Source organism: Macrosteles quadrilineatus, unplaced genomic scaffold (genome assembly GCF_028750875.1).
Source record: "Macrosteles quadrilineatus isolate MER2022 unplaced genomic scaffold, UCM_ALF_1.0 Scaffold_5__1_contigs__length_97177068, whole genome shotgun sequence".
Lineage (NCBI taxonomy): Eukaryota > Metazoa > Arthropoda > Insecta > Hemiptera > Cicadellidae > Macrosteles > Macrosteles quadrilineatus.
Genome location: NW_026542598.1, coordinates 88,010,944 through 88,029,861, shown reverse-complemented (window position 1 = coordinate 88,029,861; position 18,918 = coordinate 88,010,944). Strand labels below are relative to the sequence as shown.

The 18,918-nt window shown below is 34.2% G+C and overlaps 1 protein-coding gene across 5 annotated transcripts in view; it reads right to left on the bottom strand.

Annotated features, from left to right (window-relative positions):
- Positions 1-18,918, bottom strand: part of LOC128994141 (cell adhesion molecule Dscam2-like) — a 125,231-nt gene that overhangs the window by 24,338 nt on the left and 81,975 nt on the right. For 2 of the 5 annotated variants that reach the window (XM_054418444.1, XM_054418447.1), the window contains exons 4-17: positions 15,865-16,011; positions 13,570-13,687; positions 12,270-12,465; positions 10,902-11,142; positions 10,024-10,168; positions 8,916-9,067; positions 8,311-8,421; positions 8,005-8,163; positions 5,921-6,205; positions 4,091-4,210; positions 2,270-2,443; positions 1,475-1,628; positions 793-941; positions 550-662 (exon numbers count right to left, since the gene is read on the bottom strand). In XM_054418444.1, the coding sequence (XP_054274419.1) occupies positions 550-662; positions 793-941; positions 1,475-1,628; positions 2,270-2,443; positions 4,091-4,210; positions 5,921-6,205; positions 8,005-8,163; positions 8,311-8,421; positions 8,916-9,067; positions 10,024-10,168; positions 10,902-11,142; positions 12,270-12,465; positions 13,570-13,687; positions 15,865-16,011 (2,264 nt within the window). Of the gene's footprint in view, positions 1-549; positions 663-792; positions 942-1,474; positions 1,629-2,269; positions 2,444-4,090; positions 4,211-4,956; positions 5,856-5,920; positions 6,206-8,004; positions 8,164-8,310; positions 8,422-8,915; positions 9,068-10,023; positions 10,169-10,901; positions 11,143-12,269; positions 12,466-13,569; positions 13,688-15,864; positions 16,012-18,918 lie in introns of those variants that run through there. The other 3 variants (XM_054418443.1, XM_054418445.1, XM_054418446.1) reach the window with 2 other exon arrangements.

Sequence of the window (18,918 nt, the reverse complement as noted above, 5' to 3'; positions counted from 1 at the left end):
AGGAGACATGTTATGGTTCAGTTGCTAACATTTAGACTGGTACTTTTCTATGTCAAACTTGCACCAAGGCCAAGAAAAGTAGTAACGCTCATCGCTAACGACGAATTAGAGGAGAGGTGGGAGATTTTTACAATTATGGGAATATGTTACACTATCTAGTGGTGATTGAGGAGTAATAAGAGTAGTTAATGTATCTCCTTTCTATGTAAACACAACTCCAACAGAATATTTTCTCCATAGATATTACCTTGATGGACAGAATAAAGAAACAGCTAGTCTTAGACAGTAAAAAATTGATACATGATATCTTACTTAATTGTACGCTTAGCTACTACCCATTCTCAGCCTAAAATACGTTACATGGTGTCCCTGTCTTAAGACTAGCAAATTATATTCCTCAGAATATCACGCAAACATCAATATTGCTAATTTAAACAACACAACTCCTTAATATAAAACAATAAACACCACTTGATACTACAATCCAAATGTTTTAGCAATCATAATAGAGTTGAAATCGTTGATATTCAATGCTGTGCATAGACTTACCTTGTACTGTACGATGAACTTTGTCACCTCTCCGGACTGGTGATGCCATTGAATATTGGCAGTTCTGCTGCTAACCATCACTGTTTTCAAGTCAGAAGGGCTTTCTGGAGGCTCTGAAGACAAACACAGTTTACATCATTACCGTTTTGATTACATCTGATAAACACCCAGCAAACAATCAGCCAATTGGATATTTGTGTTAACAAAAAAAAAATACACAATCCAGTAATTTTTATGTAGTACCTTGCACTAGTAGTTGAACAAGTTGTTGATCTTTGCCATAGAGATTGGTCGCTTGACAGAAGTAAGCGCCGCTATCACTGGCCTCCGTTGAAGATATCTGTAGTTCTGCTGCCACACCATCAGGAGTGTTGTCTTGCTTTATTTGTAGCCTAAAAAAATAATTAGTTTGTAAATTTTACTATCAGCAGTATCATTCCGACAAATTTGCTTATCCACACCGGTGATTCATACTTCATCATACTTTAACTCTTTAAATAATACTTTAACGCATTTGTTACGCAAACAAGTCACAAACTGCAGCTAAGAAAATCTTTTAACATTAATTTGACATCTTTTGACGTACTATATTAAAAATAAACGAATAACTGTAATACACTAAACCTTTTGTAAGTAGATGGAGCTACAAACATATACTCAACCTCTTTAGTCAGCCCACAAAACATGAACAGGTTACAAACCCGTATCTGGGTGGTTCTACAAACATAAGCTACAAACCTGTATTTGGAGGGTTCTACAAATATAAGCTACAAACATGTAGTTAGACAACACTAATCATCAAATCAACATCCTACAGTTCAACAACAACACATCGTAAAAAATAACACATCGTCTCGTAGATAAATCATATCTTAAACAATAAACTTAAACACTTCAATGTTCAACAAACATTACCATACATTACCTATAATTTGACGCCGGTGAGAGTTGAACCCCTTTACCCCCCTTGAGCCATCGTACATTGATGGGGGTGTCACCATTGACGTTACACATCAAAGTAGCCGTGTCTCCCTTCTTGACTGTCACCACCCGTGATGGGGCGGAGAAGTAGGGGGATGCTAGAAAATGCGAGGGTTATACACTTGTATAGTCAAATTAAAACAAGCTAAACAATATCAACTATGAGTAGTCGTACCGATATGTCATCTCTAAGATGTGTAACTGCTTAGCTACTATGCTACTCCAAAGCTACTTTGTTACAAGTGCATTATTATATGTGCATTTACTCTTGGATTGATCTCGATTATGGTTGGTGTCAGTGGTAAAAATATAAAGCCAATGTGACATCTTATAAATATCCACATTCCTAAAAATAATTACAGTATAAGTGTAAATTCTATTGTTGTATTTGCTCTTTGTTATATTTATTATTGTTATATCTTTAGTCTTTGTTAACTTATTCATTGTCAGATTATTTATTATTGTATTCTATTGAGTATTGTATTGTTCAGCTTGTTTTTTTTTTCATCTATGTATTTAGTATTCTATTGAGTATTGAATTACTGTTCAGCTTGTTTACATCTATGTATTGGCTTAGCCGTTGGAATGTATAAATAAAATAAAAATAAATAAAATAAAATAAAATAGAGTTGTGTTAGGTGATCATTAGGTTTATCAGTTTATTTTTCATAAATAATAAATGACACGCACTTTGAGATGCCATTTATTTAATCTAACATAATTACGAACGAGAACTTACAGTTAACTTTGAGGTTGACCACTTTGCCTATGCCATTGCCTATCCCGTTGGTAGCTTGACAAAGATAAAATCCTTCCTTGTCCTCTTTGACGTTCTGAAGTAGAAGAGATCCGTTTGAAAGGATTCTCTGGTAGACTCTCTCTCTAATTTCTTCGTACTCTCCTGACTTGCTTCCTGAAATACGAAATTAGATTTTAGAAGCTGTGAGATAATTCAATCATAATATAATTATAATATAGTAACTTACTACTAAGTTTTTAATAAATCGCAACCGTAATTATTACATCTGCAATGTTTAAAATAGAGACCTCTTAAAAATTGGCTTACCAAAAATATTTTTCAAATAATTTTATTCGTCAGTATATCAAATCAGTTAATAAATTAGTAAATAGTATATAAGTTTTTGTAATTTACTTTAGTCCCTTTATACGACATAAGTCCAACTGGAACAGAAAAGAGCGTGGTTTCAACATACTCATTTCGTAATTTTGATCAACCATATTTTTAGCCATACTCCACCAACCTTTACGCTAACTTATTCCAAAAACTATTTTGTAGCATTCCTTTTTAATTTAGCTTATAAAATGCTTTTCATATCGTTTATTCGTTTTATTCTTATACTATCTTGTAAATTACAAAAATGAACCTAAGCCATAACTTCAGTAGAAGTCTAAGCTTGAAGAGAGGTGAGGATGACTGCATCCTCACAACCACAAGGACAGACTGACTAATAAAATAGGTTTAAGTGTTACATAGCTTATAAGGGGTATTTATCATACCGAAGTTTACAACATTGCACTACAATAAACACAAAAAAACTTGTGATAACAGTAAAGTATTACAGGATTTAATTGAAACTATTTTTCACCAGAACATAATTGGCAAACTAATTTCCAAGAGAGAAACATGTACAGTTGAAGACTCTAGATGATTATTTTTACTCTTGGGATAAAACAGCCTCGCAACGAGTCTATTGAAGAATAGAAATCGTTGCTGGAGTATAACAAAATAGTTAACCAGTTTCAGGATTGTATACTTTGTAAGGGTTGGTGCCCTGACAAAAAGGACTTACAGTTTGTGTTGCGTGTTGCTTTGTTCGCTAAACGTTCTGCTATTGTGAAGCCCTTGGACAGAGGAAATGCTTTGTGTTTCCCGAACTTGTTGAGTCAACTTTGTCACCCATTTATTGGTGACGTATTATATTGTTATTTATAGAACACATGCCTTCTAAAAAATTGTTAGTTTATTTATAACCCAGAATGGGAAAAATTACAGTAATATATAACAATGCTTCTAAAATAACGTCTCTTGTTCCTAACTAAACATAATGTACATTCGCCGAAATGTATATTTTTTATGTTTTGGTTCGATAACGATTGACATGCGTTTGGTTATCAGGTGTTTTATCCCAAAAAGTATTTTACTATTTACGAGCCCTATATGGTGAGGCTGAAAAGCTATTTTACCAAATGTGTTCGGCGATATTTGAATAGCTGTTCCACTCGTACAGCACAAGTATTGGACAATGTTTTACTGCAATTGAAGTGTACATAGAGTAAACATACTTACCACAAACCTATTAGTGCCACCACAAACAAAAACGTATTATCAACCTGTGAAACTAAACGAGAGTGCTTCGTATACCATAGTATAGTTATTTCCAAAAAAAGAAAAAAACATTATGGACAAAGTAAAAAATTCAATTAATTTCAAATCCTAAACTTCCTTGGTTATTGATTTAAACAATTAGTAAATATTATACCTTTGAAACGTTGACTACAAATTGAAAATCTTAAAGTAAATGATAACATCAATAATTACCAGTGGCCTTCTTCCAAACTACAACAGGCTGGGGCACGCCCTGGGCTTGGCAGTTGATGATCACGTGACGGTTGCGCTCAACGCTGACGTCATTAGGCTCGACCAACCAGCGAGGAGGAACTGCCACACAACAGCCAATCAGAATAGACCCTGATGCGTCATACTATAGAGCATGCGTAGTACTTACCTGACTACCTTACAGACTCACAAACTTCTCTAATTGTGTTTAAAATGACTAATTTGAAATGAGTTAACTTTTATGAATATTGTGTTAACTCTAATTATATATAATGTAATAATATAATTTGGATATTGTTGAAGAACTAAAGGTGAAATTGTAAATAAAAATGAACGTGACCTTGAGCAAACAGTAAACAAACATATTTAACAGTTTAACACAATTATTACTGAAACAATTCTTTGTGGGCATGGAAGTTTGTAAGTCATACCTTAGTATAGGTTAGGTTAAGTGTAATATAAATTTTATGAATTTGTAAGTGTTATGTATAAAACATTAAATATGATCAAATGAATTGAACAACCTTACATTCCCTCTTGTAAATATATGCGCAAATGTTTACACATTTGAACAAATATTTCTGGCATCATTTACCATCCTTTGACAACTATAAAATATTGTTAATGCAGCATATTTCAGAGGAATAGTTTAGCATAATTTAGAAGCGTACAACATGTTGGTTATTTTTTTCGATTTGTTTTGGTTTTCTTTATATCCCTACTACAAAACACTTACTTTGAAATACAAATGGAGAAAATTTTATTCTTTAATGTAAATAAAATATTACGAGTAAATTATTTTGTAGCAATTAACTAGTGAAGGCAACATTTAAGTGGGACCGGGGTGAATGCAATACGACGAACATTTAAGACGTAAGAGTCTCTACTTTTGCTGGAAGCTGTTCTAGACAAGTATATCGAGTTAGAGACATAGCTCTACAGTAGTGCTAGGTGCAGGTGCAGTAAGCTTTAGAAAGCGTCTAAACAACATAAATACTTAATTTATCTCGAAGCGTTTAGTATGTTTATTTAGCACCTATACGTTTCTAGTATTAGTTAATATTTAGAAGCCAAGACCACATTTTATTTATCGATGGATTTATCTAACTATGTTAGCTGTGACATTATCTACGCTATTCGACATTTATTAAGCCAATCTACTACGACGTGAACGGTGACATTGAGAAAAGAAACAGTTATCGATGCGGCGAAGCATTGATACCAGTGAGGGACACATCGAGTCTTATAGCTAGTGTGGGTGTCTAAAGTAGAGACTAGGCTACACTAGAGAGAAAAAAACATGCTAAATGTAAAAGAAGATAAAAGAAGGGAAAAGAGAACAACAAAAAGAAGGTGCAAAGATTACCTCGTGAAACAAACCTGGGGTCCATAGTCGCGGGTGCATTCCCTGTGCCAAAGCAACCGAAATAACATCCAGAGAGTAGGAGCATGCGTTTACCTTTGACCTGAAGACGACTCGTGTACCTCACTCGAGCGGCCGGGTTGGAGGCTACACACGTGTATTCACCAGAGTGGGCCTCTGTCAAACTAGGGATGCTGAGGAGGCTAGAATAGGGGTCAAGGGTAGAGACGTTTACTCCCAGGTGGGGAGGCAACTTAGCTCCGTCCTTGAGCCACCCGATGTGTAGGGGAGGATCACCTCTGCTCACGCCACACACCATGCGGGTCCTCGCCCCCTCGGGGAGCCCGTCCCCGGGGAACGAAAAGGGTTCAATTACGGGAGGAACTGGAAGAATTAAAGAGATAAAAGAGTCAAAGTAGCGAAAAAGGTAAAAAGACGACGCGGTTTACCATTGACGACCAACTGCTGTGTCTGGGTCACCTCGGCGGCGGGGTTCCTGGCCAGACAGGTGTAGTTGCCGTTGTGGTCGGGAGATAAGCTTTCTATCAAGAGAATACTATTGAACTGGTCCACTTGGTTGACCATGAGCCTGTGCTTGGGGTCGACCGCCTTGGAGTCCTTGTACCAGGTGATGGTGAGGGGGAGGTCCCCCTTGGTCACGGAGCAGGTGAGGGAGGCGCGCTCCCCCAGGTGGAGTGTTCGCTCGGACACTATGGGAGCTAGCTTGGGAGGAACTGTAACGTACATAGCTTGTTTGGCCATCATAGCACAAATTGTAATTTGGGACACTAAGCAAAGAAGTAATGCAATATAATTGTATTGACCTTATACATAAAGTGTTTTTCTTGCGGTAAAAGTATTTTTTTTACTACAGTTACAGTTTCGTAAGATTATTTTACTACTAAATAAGTAATTTCAGGAAAGTTTAGTGAAAACTTTATGTAATATTACTATCGGTTTTGTAATTTATCTAGAATTATTTTAAATAAACAAAACATTATAATATTACAAACTTATAATGTTATAGCAAAAAACACAAGTTAAACAACGCTAAAATAAACCTGAAGAGTTCTTAAAGAAATATTTTATGTAATTTACAAACTAGAAAATTGAAGTGTACCTTATAGAGTTTTTGATTTACCACTCATACTAATTTTAAATACAACTTATCTAAATGTTTAATTTTTGATAAAATTATAATTACAGTACTGTGACATCAATCCTACAATAAATAGACTGTATAACCAATTTATATTCGATACTTGAATCAAATAATTCATAAATAATTGATTCTCTTGTTTAAAAGTAGTCAAGCATTTTTGTCAAACCACTGCTCTAAATTGAAACTGCGATAACAAAGTTGAACAAGAAGTTTTCTGTTAACGTAGTTTCTACCGATAAAAGCTGAATTTAAAATACCTCTTTTTTATAATTACGTAAAGTTTGAAACGAGACTCTGGTTAGAATTGAAAACTGGATCAATCCTGACAGTGGTTTTAACTTTTGAATTCACTTAGTTCCCTCGATACAGGAAAACGGCATTAAACTTTACAGCTGTGACCACAATTTATATACTTTCTTAAGCTCCTAACAAATTAAATAAAAATTAATGTGTACAGGTTTATTCATAAAACAAAGAAAAAGTATATTATTCTAATTTCTTCTTTTTTAGGAATATTTTATATTATTTTTTAATTAAATTTTAATACATCAACAGTATTGTTTTAAACAATATAAATTGTATTGAAACCAAAAACCAAAGTGAAACAAATTCCTGTCCTCTATGCACTTGATAAATTTACCGAGCTATAAGTAATTATAAATTAAATAGCCTCACAAATCCTAAGTAAGAGGATTATTCTTGACCTGTGGACGAATTAACAGCACCACATACAGGACTGGGCTTTGCATTTGATAAATTACATTAGAGGTACCATCTATAAGGAATGTAATTTGGAAACGTAGTTAGAAAAATTAAAAAAACAATATATCAGTTCTAAAAAAAATTTCAGTTTGTTTAAACTCTTTTTAAAGACTTTTTCATTTAAAGATATTTAAATTTTTTGTTTTCAAAACAAATCTGTTAAATTATTTCTTTACAGGTGATACATTCGTGATGAACAATGATAATATTGAATTTTTATATTTTAGAAAATAGGAAAATACTAAATATTTTATATATTTGATTTAAAGATTAATGTTCTAAAAAATAAGTTTTGTTGTAAAAACAGATTACCAACTCTTCCTCTATAGATTTATTTCAATTTCATATTTATGATAGAACAAATCCCTTCAGTATAAAAAAATACTTCTCAATTATTATTTTTTAATTAAAAATATGCATACTGAAAATTACAAAACTCATTAATTTAGTAATTTCTACTGTACAATTTTGTATTAAAAACTCAAATAAAAAAACAAAAATATTGTAAAATATTTTCATAGTTAAATTTAATGTATGTGTTAGTAAATTAGGTTGTATAAAATAAGAGTATATCCTTATTTAAAGCTGTTTTCCCTCCAAAACACTCACCGATCACTGCTACCTCACCGCTCCTTCGCGCGCTTTGTCCCTGCTTGTTCCTGGCCCAACAAGTGTAGACCCCGGCGTCAGCTGATTTCTGCACTGGACTTATCAGCAAAGTCCCGCCAATCACCTTCTGCCTCAGGTCATCTGGAAGCTCCCTCCCGCCTCATGGAAATTGACACATTTGTTAAATTGATGCATATTTGGATTGTACATAAACTCTAATTCATCTTCAAACACGTAAAGCAAGGCAAAATGTAATATTTTTTAATTTAAAAACTAATAATATTCTACACAACATTGACTTCTTACTTCGTTCCCAATGAATCTCCTCTATTGGATAACCAGCCACTGGACATTTGAGTTGGAACGTCTCACCAGATACAGCTGTTACTTTGGGGATAAGACGAATGTATGGCAAACCTGAGAGAAAAAAGTCAAATATCAAATAGTTGAGGAAATACCTAAGAGCAAATGTATAAAAAATATGATTACAAACAAGAATATCATAGGAAAAAATGTTTATAAATGTTTCTCATTATATCCATTAATATCTTTCTCCATCGATACCCTCTTCTTTTCTGCCTCAATTCAATTGTATGCAAAAGACAATATTATATTATAGGTTGTAAAGCAAAAGTACAAACATGAGTGGCATTAAGGGGGTGAAACAGGATAATGATATGAATGAAATTTGTTTCTGAAATATGTAATGACAGTTTTAGGAAATATGAAGGAAATTGAAGGAGAAAGAAATCAATTTTATTGAGATTAAACCATTAGAAATATCAAGAAAGATAAACTCATTGTTAACCAACGTGATACACAGGGTGAATAAACGATTAAAATTCACAATGCAATGAAAGTATTCAATTAAATATTTTTTACTGTCAACTTTGTTAAACTTATAACCGTACCGTATACGTTGAGCCTCGCTGAATGAGTGACTTTGCCAGCTCTGTTCTCCGCAGTACAAGAGTACTCTCCACCGTCCTCCACCGCTACATTGGAGATGTTCACGTGACTGATGACGTCACCGTGGATCGTGAGGTATTGGCCAATCATAAACCTGATGGTGGACAAAGCTGTTATCATACTGTGCAGAATATATTTGAATCCAAGTGATGTACAGGTAATATACTGGACTACAAGAATTGTCAGGTTATTATGCTACCTCGTTTTGAAAAATTTATTTGAAAATTTCGAAGTCAAAGTCAAATAGTTTTTTACAGAAATTTAACAATACAATACACATATACATATTAATAAGTAAATATATATTTTCCACGTAGTAATAAGCTCGTGTGCGGAAAAGGAGTTCTAAATCTGCTAATGTACAATAACTATTACATTGTGGATATACAATAATTTTATTTATCTAAGTAAAACATGCATTAAAATTTACTGGGTGACTATTCTTTAAAAATAAATAAATATTAAACAAAAACATCATTGAAAAGTTAATATGTATCATATAAGGACAAAATAACACAATAAGTAATTAAGAGTATGAATTGCTAATGTAACCAAAGATTGAAATTAGCAACTGAAAGATGTAGCTACATTGCCAGGGTCTCAGAAATTTACTAACATTTATTTATATTTTTTTTCTAGTGAGCTTTTATCATATGGGGATTTTATCAGCGCCTCCATAGCCATCCGGCCAATGCTGGCAAGCCATACACTCACCTTTCTTTTGTACAAAAGAGTTTGATCAGTTTTACAATTCATATTAATTTATTTATATAGTTTACAGTAAACATGGAGGTGACTATTATTTATCAAGAAAATTGAATGATTACTTATCACATAATTTAAATGGGTAACGATATTCACACGACATAGTTAATTTGATTAATTAAATTGAAAATAAATTGTATAACCTACATTTATAATTTCTTTTTGAATATTAGATTGTTCAGGTTGTTAGATTTCCGTAAAGTAATCCTAGACATAATCTAAGGTGTGAAAGCACATTTATGGAATTAAGCCTTGTTATGCTGTTATAAAAGATGAAGTGTATACCTGACGTTGTTAGGAAGGCTGAAGCCATCCAGTGCCCAGGTGATTTGAGGAGTGGGGTTGCCCTGGGCACTACACTTGAGAGACACTGCAGGTCCGGGTTGGAGAGTTTGCTCTATGAAGGTGTATGATAACACTGGAGCCGCGTCTAGGGAGAGACAATATATACTCAATAAAGTCAGTCTAAAATACCAGTTCTTAGTACATTTAAACAAAATCGTTAAGTTTTTTTAACAGTTTTCCTCACAATTTATAACATTAACGCCGTTTTTACCACTTCAGTAGAATTTGTTTAACAAGGGTCCAGTGTAAAAATTAAGTAACCCATGCTGACCAAATGTTTGTGATTCAAACCAATACGTTTTGTACAGGCGGGAGAAAGGCTATAATCTTGCCTATTTTCTTCATCAAATATAGTAAATTGTTCCTTCCACACATACAGTTTCTTTTTAAAACCCATTAACATTAAAATGGTATAGAGAAAAATCTTAGGTTCTTAACATCTCGACTTGCATTGAAGTTAGAGAAAAAATAACTTTAAATAGTTCAAATTAAAATATACTCTTAAAATACGTCCATCTTAGACGGAAAGATTTTACAGATACGTGTTTTTAAAGGGACGGTAATAATTGATTAACTACAGTCAATTTTTAAGATACGTTAGACAACGAAATTATAATTGTTGTACATTTACTCAAAAGTAGGTTAAACACCGTTTTCGAAAGGCATAACTCAAAATACGAATCTGTCTTTGATTAACCTTTCAGTGGCATATGATTCTCCAACAATTCTCTATTACTATACGACTTTAAGGGTGCGCAAAATGTACTCATGCTCCCTTTAGGTATAACAAGGAGTCAGTGTCGTAGTACTCCACTCACCTCCCAGCTGCAACTCTGCTGCTCCCTGCGCCGTCTCACCCTCCGCCCTCCTCACCATGCACTGGTACATCCCCTGGTCCTCCCTGGTGATACCGGTCAGTACCAGAGCGTCCCCGCTGGACATCCCCGGAAGCACGCGGCCATCCTTGAACCATGTCATGAGGTAGGTGCCTGGCGGAGAAACCACGCAGCGGAACTCTCCTGTGCCTCCCAGGTGAACTGACAGCACTGTTGGGGACACCTGGATGGTAGAAGGGGGTGATTAGAGGTGCAATTTCGTTACATATCAAAATTTGAAAAATTTCGTTTTCAAAAGCTATAAAATTTTTCATCATGTATCAAATTAAGTAAAAGCAAATTGCTGTTATCAGTACCACTTGATAGGTTTAACCTTCAGTATCTAATAGTCAGTGGTTTAACTTAGAATTTTGAAAACTAAATTGCTTGAAAATGAAAATCCGTCCAGCTCTATCAGCTGTAACAATTTCAGTAGGTTTTTGACGATGGAAAAAAATTGGGAACAGGTCTCATCGTTAACTCAAATAATCGTTTTAACCATACATGGTTGCTTAACACCTAATTCCTTATAATGAATGTAATTTGAATTATTTGCATTAAAAGTGAACAGTTTGCACTGAATGATGTAAGTACATGTATTTTGGTTGTTTAGACTGTTCACATAAAGACCATAATCCACTAATAAAGGAACATTTCAGAGTGAGTTATGGAAATGAACTAGCCAAATAGAAAATTTTTATTTTCTTCAGACCCTAATAACACAGTAAATTGGTTTTCGAAAATTTACTTTTCTTTATATAATTGTAACTGAAGCAAAAAAATAATTTTCTCTTAACCTTCAATCTAGTTTATCCCAGTAATAATCACATTCATCATGTACACAGTTTTACTGCAGTAATTCGGTTATTTCTTATTATTGAATAACTGTTTTATTGGCATCGTACGTGTTATTAAATTACCGTACCTTAAAACACAAAAATACGGACAATAACACTTATATTAATATATTTACACTTATAAGGTTTACTCACAAGACATACAAATGATACATATACATAATAAAATAAATAATAGACAAAATACATATAAAACATGGTTAAGTATAAAAGATTGTAAGTGATGATCGATTTCGATTGGATACTCCAATCATTGTAGGTAGTACATTGGGTCTGATGATTGGAGTGTCCAATCGAAATCGATCATCACTTACAATCTTTTATAAGTATTTACCGTCTTTTAAATAAACAGTATAAGTGTAAATATTATTATAAGTGTTATTTTGACGCATTTGTGTGTTTTCAGGTGATTTTTATTTTAAATTTCAAAGTAACCACACCAACTTCGTTTTACCTCGACATGCAGTGTGTTGGTGACCACAAGCCTAAGCTCAGCACTGGCCTCCCCACCAGCGTTAGTGGCAGAACACCTATATATCCCAGCATCCTCGTCTGTTACCGCCTCTATAGCCAACACTGGCCCTAACATCCTGGCCCTGGTACCGGCCACTACTGCCACTGCGTCGTACCCCGGCTGGACGTGGTACCACCTGGAAAAAGTTTAAAGTAGTTTTTTTGGAACTATTTAGATTTTCTGTACTTTTTTTGTCCTAGGCATTAGTCATGAGCCAGTAATTGTTTCCACATTGCCTAGGGGTTGCTGCATTATCACTTAGATAAAATCCAATGGTGATTTGGTGGGATTTGAACCCGGGACCTCAAGGACCGAAGTCCCGTGTTCTTGCACTAGACCCCCTCGCTCCCCCAGTTAGATTCTTGAGGGTTTACATCCCACAAATATAGTGATAATGCCGCAAACTCTCTTGACATAGCCTGAAGTAACGTATAAAGTTGTCCAGGTCTAGAACCTAAGTCTAGGTGTAGACGCAACATAAAATAGGACGTGCGAGAGGTAAATTATTATCTTAGAAATCGTAAACTGGTTGTGTTTGGTTATCCATTATTTTTCTTTGAGGACTTTGATATTGGCAGTGAACGTGCTCAAGTAATATTCTTAAGTAAGGTATACATGTTTTATCCAGCTAAATCAATTATTGTATTTTTATCGTGAATAGTGCTAAAATAAAAATAAAAAACACTCAAGATTTAACATATTATTGTGAAAGCAGCACCGTCCGTGGAAAATGTATTACCAATAATCGTAACCCTTCCATATACTGAAACCACAAAACAGTGAGTACTACTTATTTATATTATAGCTCATGGACATTTATAAGTTAAGTAGACAATTAATAAGCAATATATTTCAAATTGTGTGTAATCAAATTCAACTTAATGCCTGTAAGGCCACGTACCTAACTACCACAAAATTTAAACTACTTATGCATTAATTTTACTATAAATAGTAAACATATATATTTCTATTCCTACGAATGATAATTAGATGGAAAATAAGTTTTTGGCTGTACTTAGCAGAACATCTATTTATCTTAAACAATTTTAAAACATTTTGGCTATGGCCACATCTCAAGACCTTATAAGAGTCTACAAATTTTTAGATTTGAGTATACATTATACACTGATTATGAAGTGACCACCTGGCAATAATCTTAACAGAGTTGAGCTGTTTACCCCCTACACATGAGGTTTTTGACACAAAGCAGATACTCGAGATACAAAGGGCGAGTGTTTACCTATAATCAGGCGAAGGACATCCCTGGGCCAAACACAACAACACGGCCCCTTCGTCGTGCGCCACTTGTACTGTGGGAGAATGTTCCACCATCACTGGCGTCACAATACCTCGGTGCTCTGTAGGACAAGTAAACATGTGGTAAAAATAGTAGGGAAGTGTTAATATACAGTTTGAAAACACGAAAGATATATAACTTATTTGTGATATAGTAAGTATGTATATTGTAGCTTTTGTTATTAAGAGATTATTGGGGATAATATTTGTCACGATCAGTAACAAAAAAGTGTTAACGATGTTTAACGACATGGTCAATGTTTTCTTGAGGTCAGAAGTAAAAAAATTGAACGTTATTAGTATACGTAATAAAAAAAAATACTTTGAATGAAATAAACTTACAATTCCCAAAAATGAGCTCGAAAAAAGAAATAGCACCTTTTCCGTCAATTCAGTGATGGAATGTATTTTTTTTTAGATTGTTTACAAATTCTTTTGTTATAATTCTCTACAAATCCTATACAAAATTGGGTTATTTTATTTTAGGTTGGGTTGGGTTCAGTTAGGTCACAACCAAAACAAAGGTCAAAACTACACTCATGTATTGGTAGCATACACAGTAGTAGTGCTTTTAATGAAAGGTAAACTTAGCAAAAACTTAGTTTGCTTTCCTACTTAGTTAATGGAAACTACCTAATGATTTAGGCTCGTATTAAGGTTGAAATGGAGTTAACGTTAAAGTTTTACAGCAGTAAAGATTTACGGTTAGACATGTGATTTATAGGGACACCACATGCAATTACCCGCAGTTTCTCTTGCAATTGAGTAGTATGTTTACTATATTTTTTACAGACACCAATGAAGTCCTAACAGAGTCACTTGAATTCAAATGTACGAGGGGCTAAAATAAGCACTAATGGTGGTTAATTCAAATTAAAAAATAAAGAAAACCATCCAACACATAGAAAAGGAAAAAAACTAAACTAACTAAGGTTGGCCATACTTCTAGATCTTAAGGAGAGTCTAGAACCAAAAGCCTTTCACCTATAACTAAGCAATATTATCTAGTAAACTAATCAAAGAGATTATCTTTCTTAAAACAGATCTTAAGAATCCCAAGAAAGTTGGGATGAGCTGTGAATTATTGTTATTTAAACTAGTTTGATACCTTTTACTCATAAAATTACTTTAAAATACATTACCAATTATCATAAATATATTTCTTTCAAGGGTTGGATTTTGTAGCAGAATCACTTTTTGCGGTGTTTTAAAATCAAATAAATTCAATTTCAGCTATAATAAAATATTCTCTCCATATAATGTTTACGTAAAAGTGAAATTACTATGTAGATGAGAGGTTTGAAGGATACCACATCCAGGGTACATCAAAGGGAATAATTCTATGTACCCTAAAAGTGATGGGTTAAGCAAGTGTTTACTGATATAATGCTTGTTGACTTATCTCAAAGTTGAATCATACAGGGTTTCGATGGTTATCATCAAAGCGTTATCAAAGGCTGCTACATGGCAAAACACTTTCATTGTTGACTTTGACAAATTATTCTTGCTGAAGTGTTGAAAGCATAAGTAAAGTGGCATGTATTAATACCCCTTTAAAAACCGACAGTGCTTTTGATAAATGTTCAAAGGTGAAATACCTGTTTAATGTATGAAATGGTCAAAGAAACTAATGTTGTTTTTGGAGAGTATTTTTGTGTTTTAATCCGTTTTATTACACTCTGTAATTTCATAAAATATTATTTAAGAATTCACATTTAAAAACAGATACATTTATTTATTTATACATTTATTTTCAATATTGTAAAATCCTCTTCGGGTTTCGAAAGGAAACGTAATTTTTACATCAAGTCAGCCAAATCGCGATTTATAAAATAACGGGATCAAGCTTTTCTTACTCATTGAAGTCGAAAGTTGGTACTCAGTAAAATAAAATGTGAGAAATTTTTTTATTAAATTCACGTTGGCTGGTTGACAGCGAGAGTTAAATGAACGGAGATCTTTTACCACGAATTGAATTGATTTGCACGGACTCTACTTTCAATAACCAGAGAACTTTGTAGTTTAAGTTCTGACACTACTTTGTCTAAAAAGCTATACCCTTCTACATCTCACTCTAGTCTTATATTTGGATGTAGGTATGAGTAGTTCCGTTACCTGACCTATCAAACTATCCACTACATACTACCTATCTAAGCGTACCTATCTTACGAGTACTATTGACCCGATGGCTGTGATATAATCATGGTATTATATGAGAAAAGCACTTGTTCCTACTCACCCTGTATTCTGACGTTTGCTGGCGAGCTGACCTCCACTTGACGAGTCAGTCTGTGTCTTGTACGACATCTGTAGGCGGGGAACTGATCACTGAACTCCACATTGTTTACCAACAGCTCTCCTGATGGTAGAACGTGGAATTTGCCATCTGCGAAAAATATATAAATATCTAAATGTGAACAGCTTTTGGGAACCGTGGGGTTTCAGGGGTAATACCATACAAAACTGCTCTCCTGTAGTAGATAGTGGAACTTGCCATCTGTGAGGAAGGGGAAGCGGGTAAATCTGAACAAAATGTGACACAATGGGGTTTCTGGAAAAAGCTTAGGATTTTTGAGGGAAAGAACATCCAAAGTTATGGATGTGTTAGTACTTCAAAAGGCAACACAGTCAATGGGAGCATTGTGCTCCACTATAGACTAAAATATGGATAAGATAAGGGCCTTAGTCTCATAAAGCTTACGACTCTTAAACCCAATGAAGTAGAACAGAAGCCACGTAAACATACCTTACCTTCCACACACATAACTTGCCTTCCAGGTGGATAAAAAATTGACTATCTTACATTTAAACAAGTTATTTTTTCATCGGTCCATTGCTATCATCCTAGTACCCTAGTTGTACTGTATTCTCAAAAAAATGGTCTAACCTCACCTAAAAGTGTAAATCTGGAAATGATTAAGTAATATTGATAGAATGTACATACGAAATACAATACTGCACATAGAGGGTACACCATCCGGCATTCTGGAAACAGTTTTCAGATTTCTTCTGTGTTTTATTGACTTATATTACGTTATTTTACGGTTTTCGCTCTTCACTAAACAGAGGTTGCATGGTATCTATTATATTTTTAAAGTGATACAGTAAAATATTTGGTCATCGTTTAAGACCATTGAGCAGATACAAATATAGGCATTGAGCGACGTGAAGCTCAAAGTGTTTAGATTTGTCGAAAAGTATTGATATGAACTAATTCACAAACTCTGTCCCATGCCTTTTATGCTTTTGAAGATTACATTATTTAACAAATTGAATGAAACATTACTTGAAAGGGGTTTCGATGATTTTTTATATTTACAAAATTGTAACCTTATGTGAGGTTAATTCCAATTTCAAAACAACTACATACTGCAATTCAAATTTTAATACGTGGGAAATGTTAAATGATTTAACACAAAGTTATGTGTTTTTTTATAGCATACGTTTCCCAATGTGTTTTAATACTTTTTTCTTTAATACTTTTTATTAACTGGCAACCATACAAAGTAGGTATTTTAAGCCAGGTATGAATAGAGACGAGTGTATGATGAGTGACTTTTAAAGTTGTAAGAGGTCCAACAAAGTAGATTCTGCAACCCTAACAATGTTACAGTCGTTAAAGCACCAAACACCGGAGAATGTGGTAATCAGGCGTCCACAAACGCAAAGGTAACATCAAAATGTACCTTAGTGGGTTTTAGTGTAGATAAGCTTGGACATGAAAGAGCCTTATAATGCCTTATAGACCCAAGGAATATGCTTTATAATGTTTATTATGTCCATTGACATCAAAAGTCGTGTACGATAAGAACATTTAATATTAACTTTCTTGATAGTTTCAGAGGTATTAAATAACTATAACATGTAGTTTCATTTTTTAATATAAATTGTATTTTATTTATCTCCTCACTACTTATTTATGGGATTTCATGTTCTCACTTTGCAAGGGATATGTTTACGCATTGTTTCAGACTAGATCAAAGAGTTGAGGCATTGGTTAAAATATCCACTGGCGGGATTTGAACCTGGGACCTCAGTAGTGGTAATAAGCTGGGTTTACCCCACTTCCGGCATTTTTTGGCCCATTTTTAGAGGGTATGGAGACGTTTATAGGGGCACTGGAGACGTTTTAGAGGCTTTATGTTGGCATTTTTGCATTTTTTCTCCGAGAGCTTTTTTTGACCACTTTTTTAAAAATCCAGCTCTTGACCTATACAAGCCTATATCAAATATTCAATATCAAGCCAAAAAAGCTATTTCTTATATTTATTGACCCTTACAAGTGTAAATGTAAAGTAGTGGTAATAAGCTGGGTTTACCCCACTTCCGGCGTTTTTTGGCCCAGAACTTTTAAAATTTTCGGCGAAAAAAATGTCCGAAGCCCCAGGAGCTTTTTTTGGCCACTTTTCTTAAGGACCTAGCTCTCGACCTATACACCCATATATAAATTTTTTACTTTTTTAATACTGAAAAACACGTCTGGAAATGGTGAGCTTTTTTTGACCACTTTTTTAAAAATCCAGCTCTTGGCCTATACAAGCCTATATTAATGTTCAATACCATTGTACAACTTCAATCCACATCCATTCACAAGTATATTCTCAAAATCGATCGAGGTTTGTATGTGAACTCGGGTGCGCTCCCGGCTCATGGCGTGGGTATGCTCCAGGCTTCTTGTTCTCGACCCATGCTCCCACATCTCGTCTCTAGTGGTGACGTGCTCCCTTGGATATCCTTAGTGGAAATCCATGAGTTCTGGCTACTTGGGAATCCAAGCCATTTGACATACAACGAATCACCCTTTCTCCTAATTACCTTCTCTACCAAATACATGTCCTTATACTTGGTCTTTAACAACTCCTCTGTATAGAAGCCTCCCCTGATTATATTGCCATTTTCATCTTTCAAGATATAAGTCACAGGCTTTGTATTCTTAACTTCTGCTATTGTAAATAGTTCCCCTGTCCAATTTGGAGTATAACCTTTACTAAAAACATGTTTATACTTGGAAATCCTTATGCTATCACCTACCTTATATCTTGGCTTTTTAACTTGCACTACTTTAGAAGTCCTTTCATGCAACCTCTCATGCACATATTTACTATTCTTAACATTCACTTGGTTAGGCTTCATTCCTATAGATCTATGCACTTTATTATTATATTTTCGAATTAACTTTGGAAGTAAATCCAACCATTTATAACTCCCCTGAGCACTAAATTCTCTATATAACCAATTCTTTAAAGTTCTCTGAAACCTCTCCACAATTGCAGCCTTAGTTGTAGAAAATGTG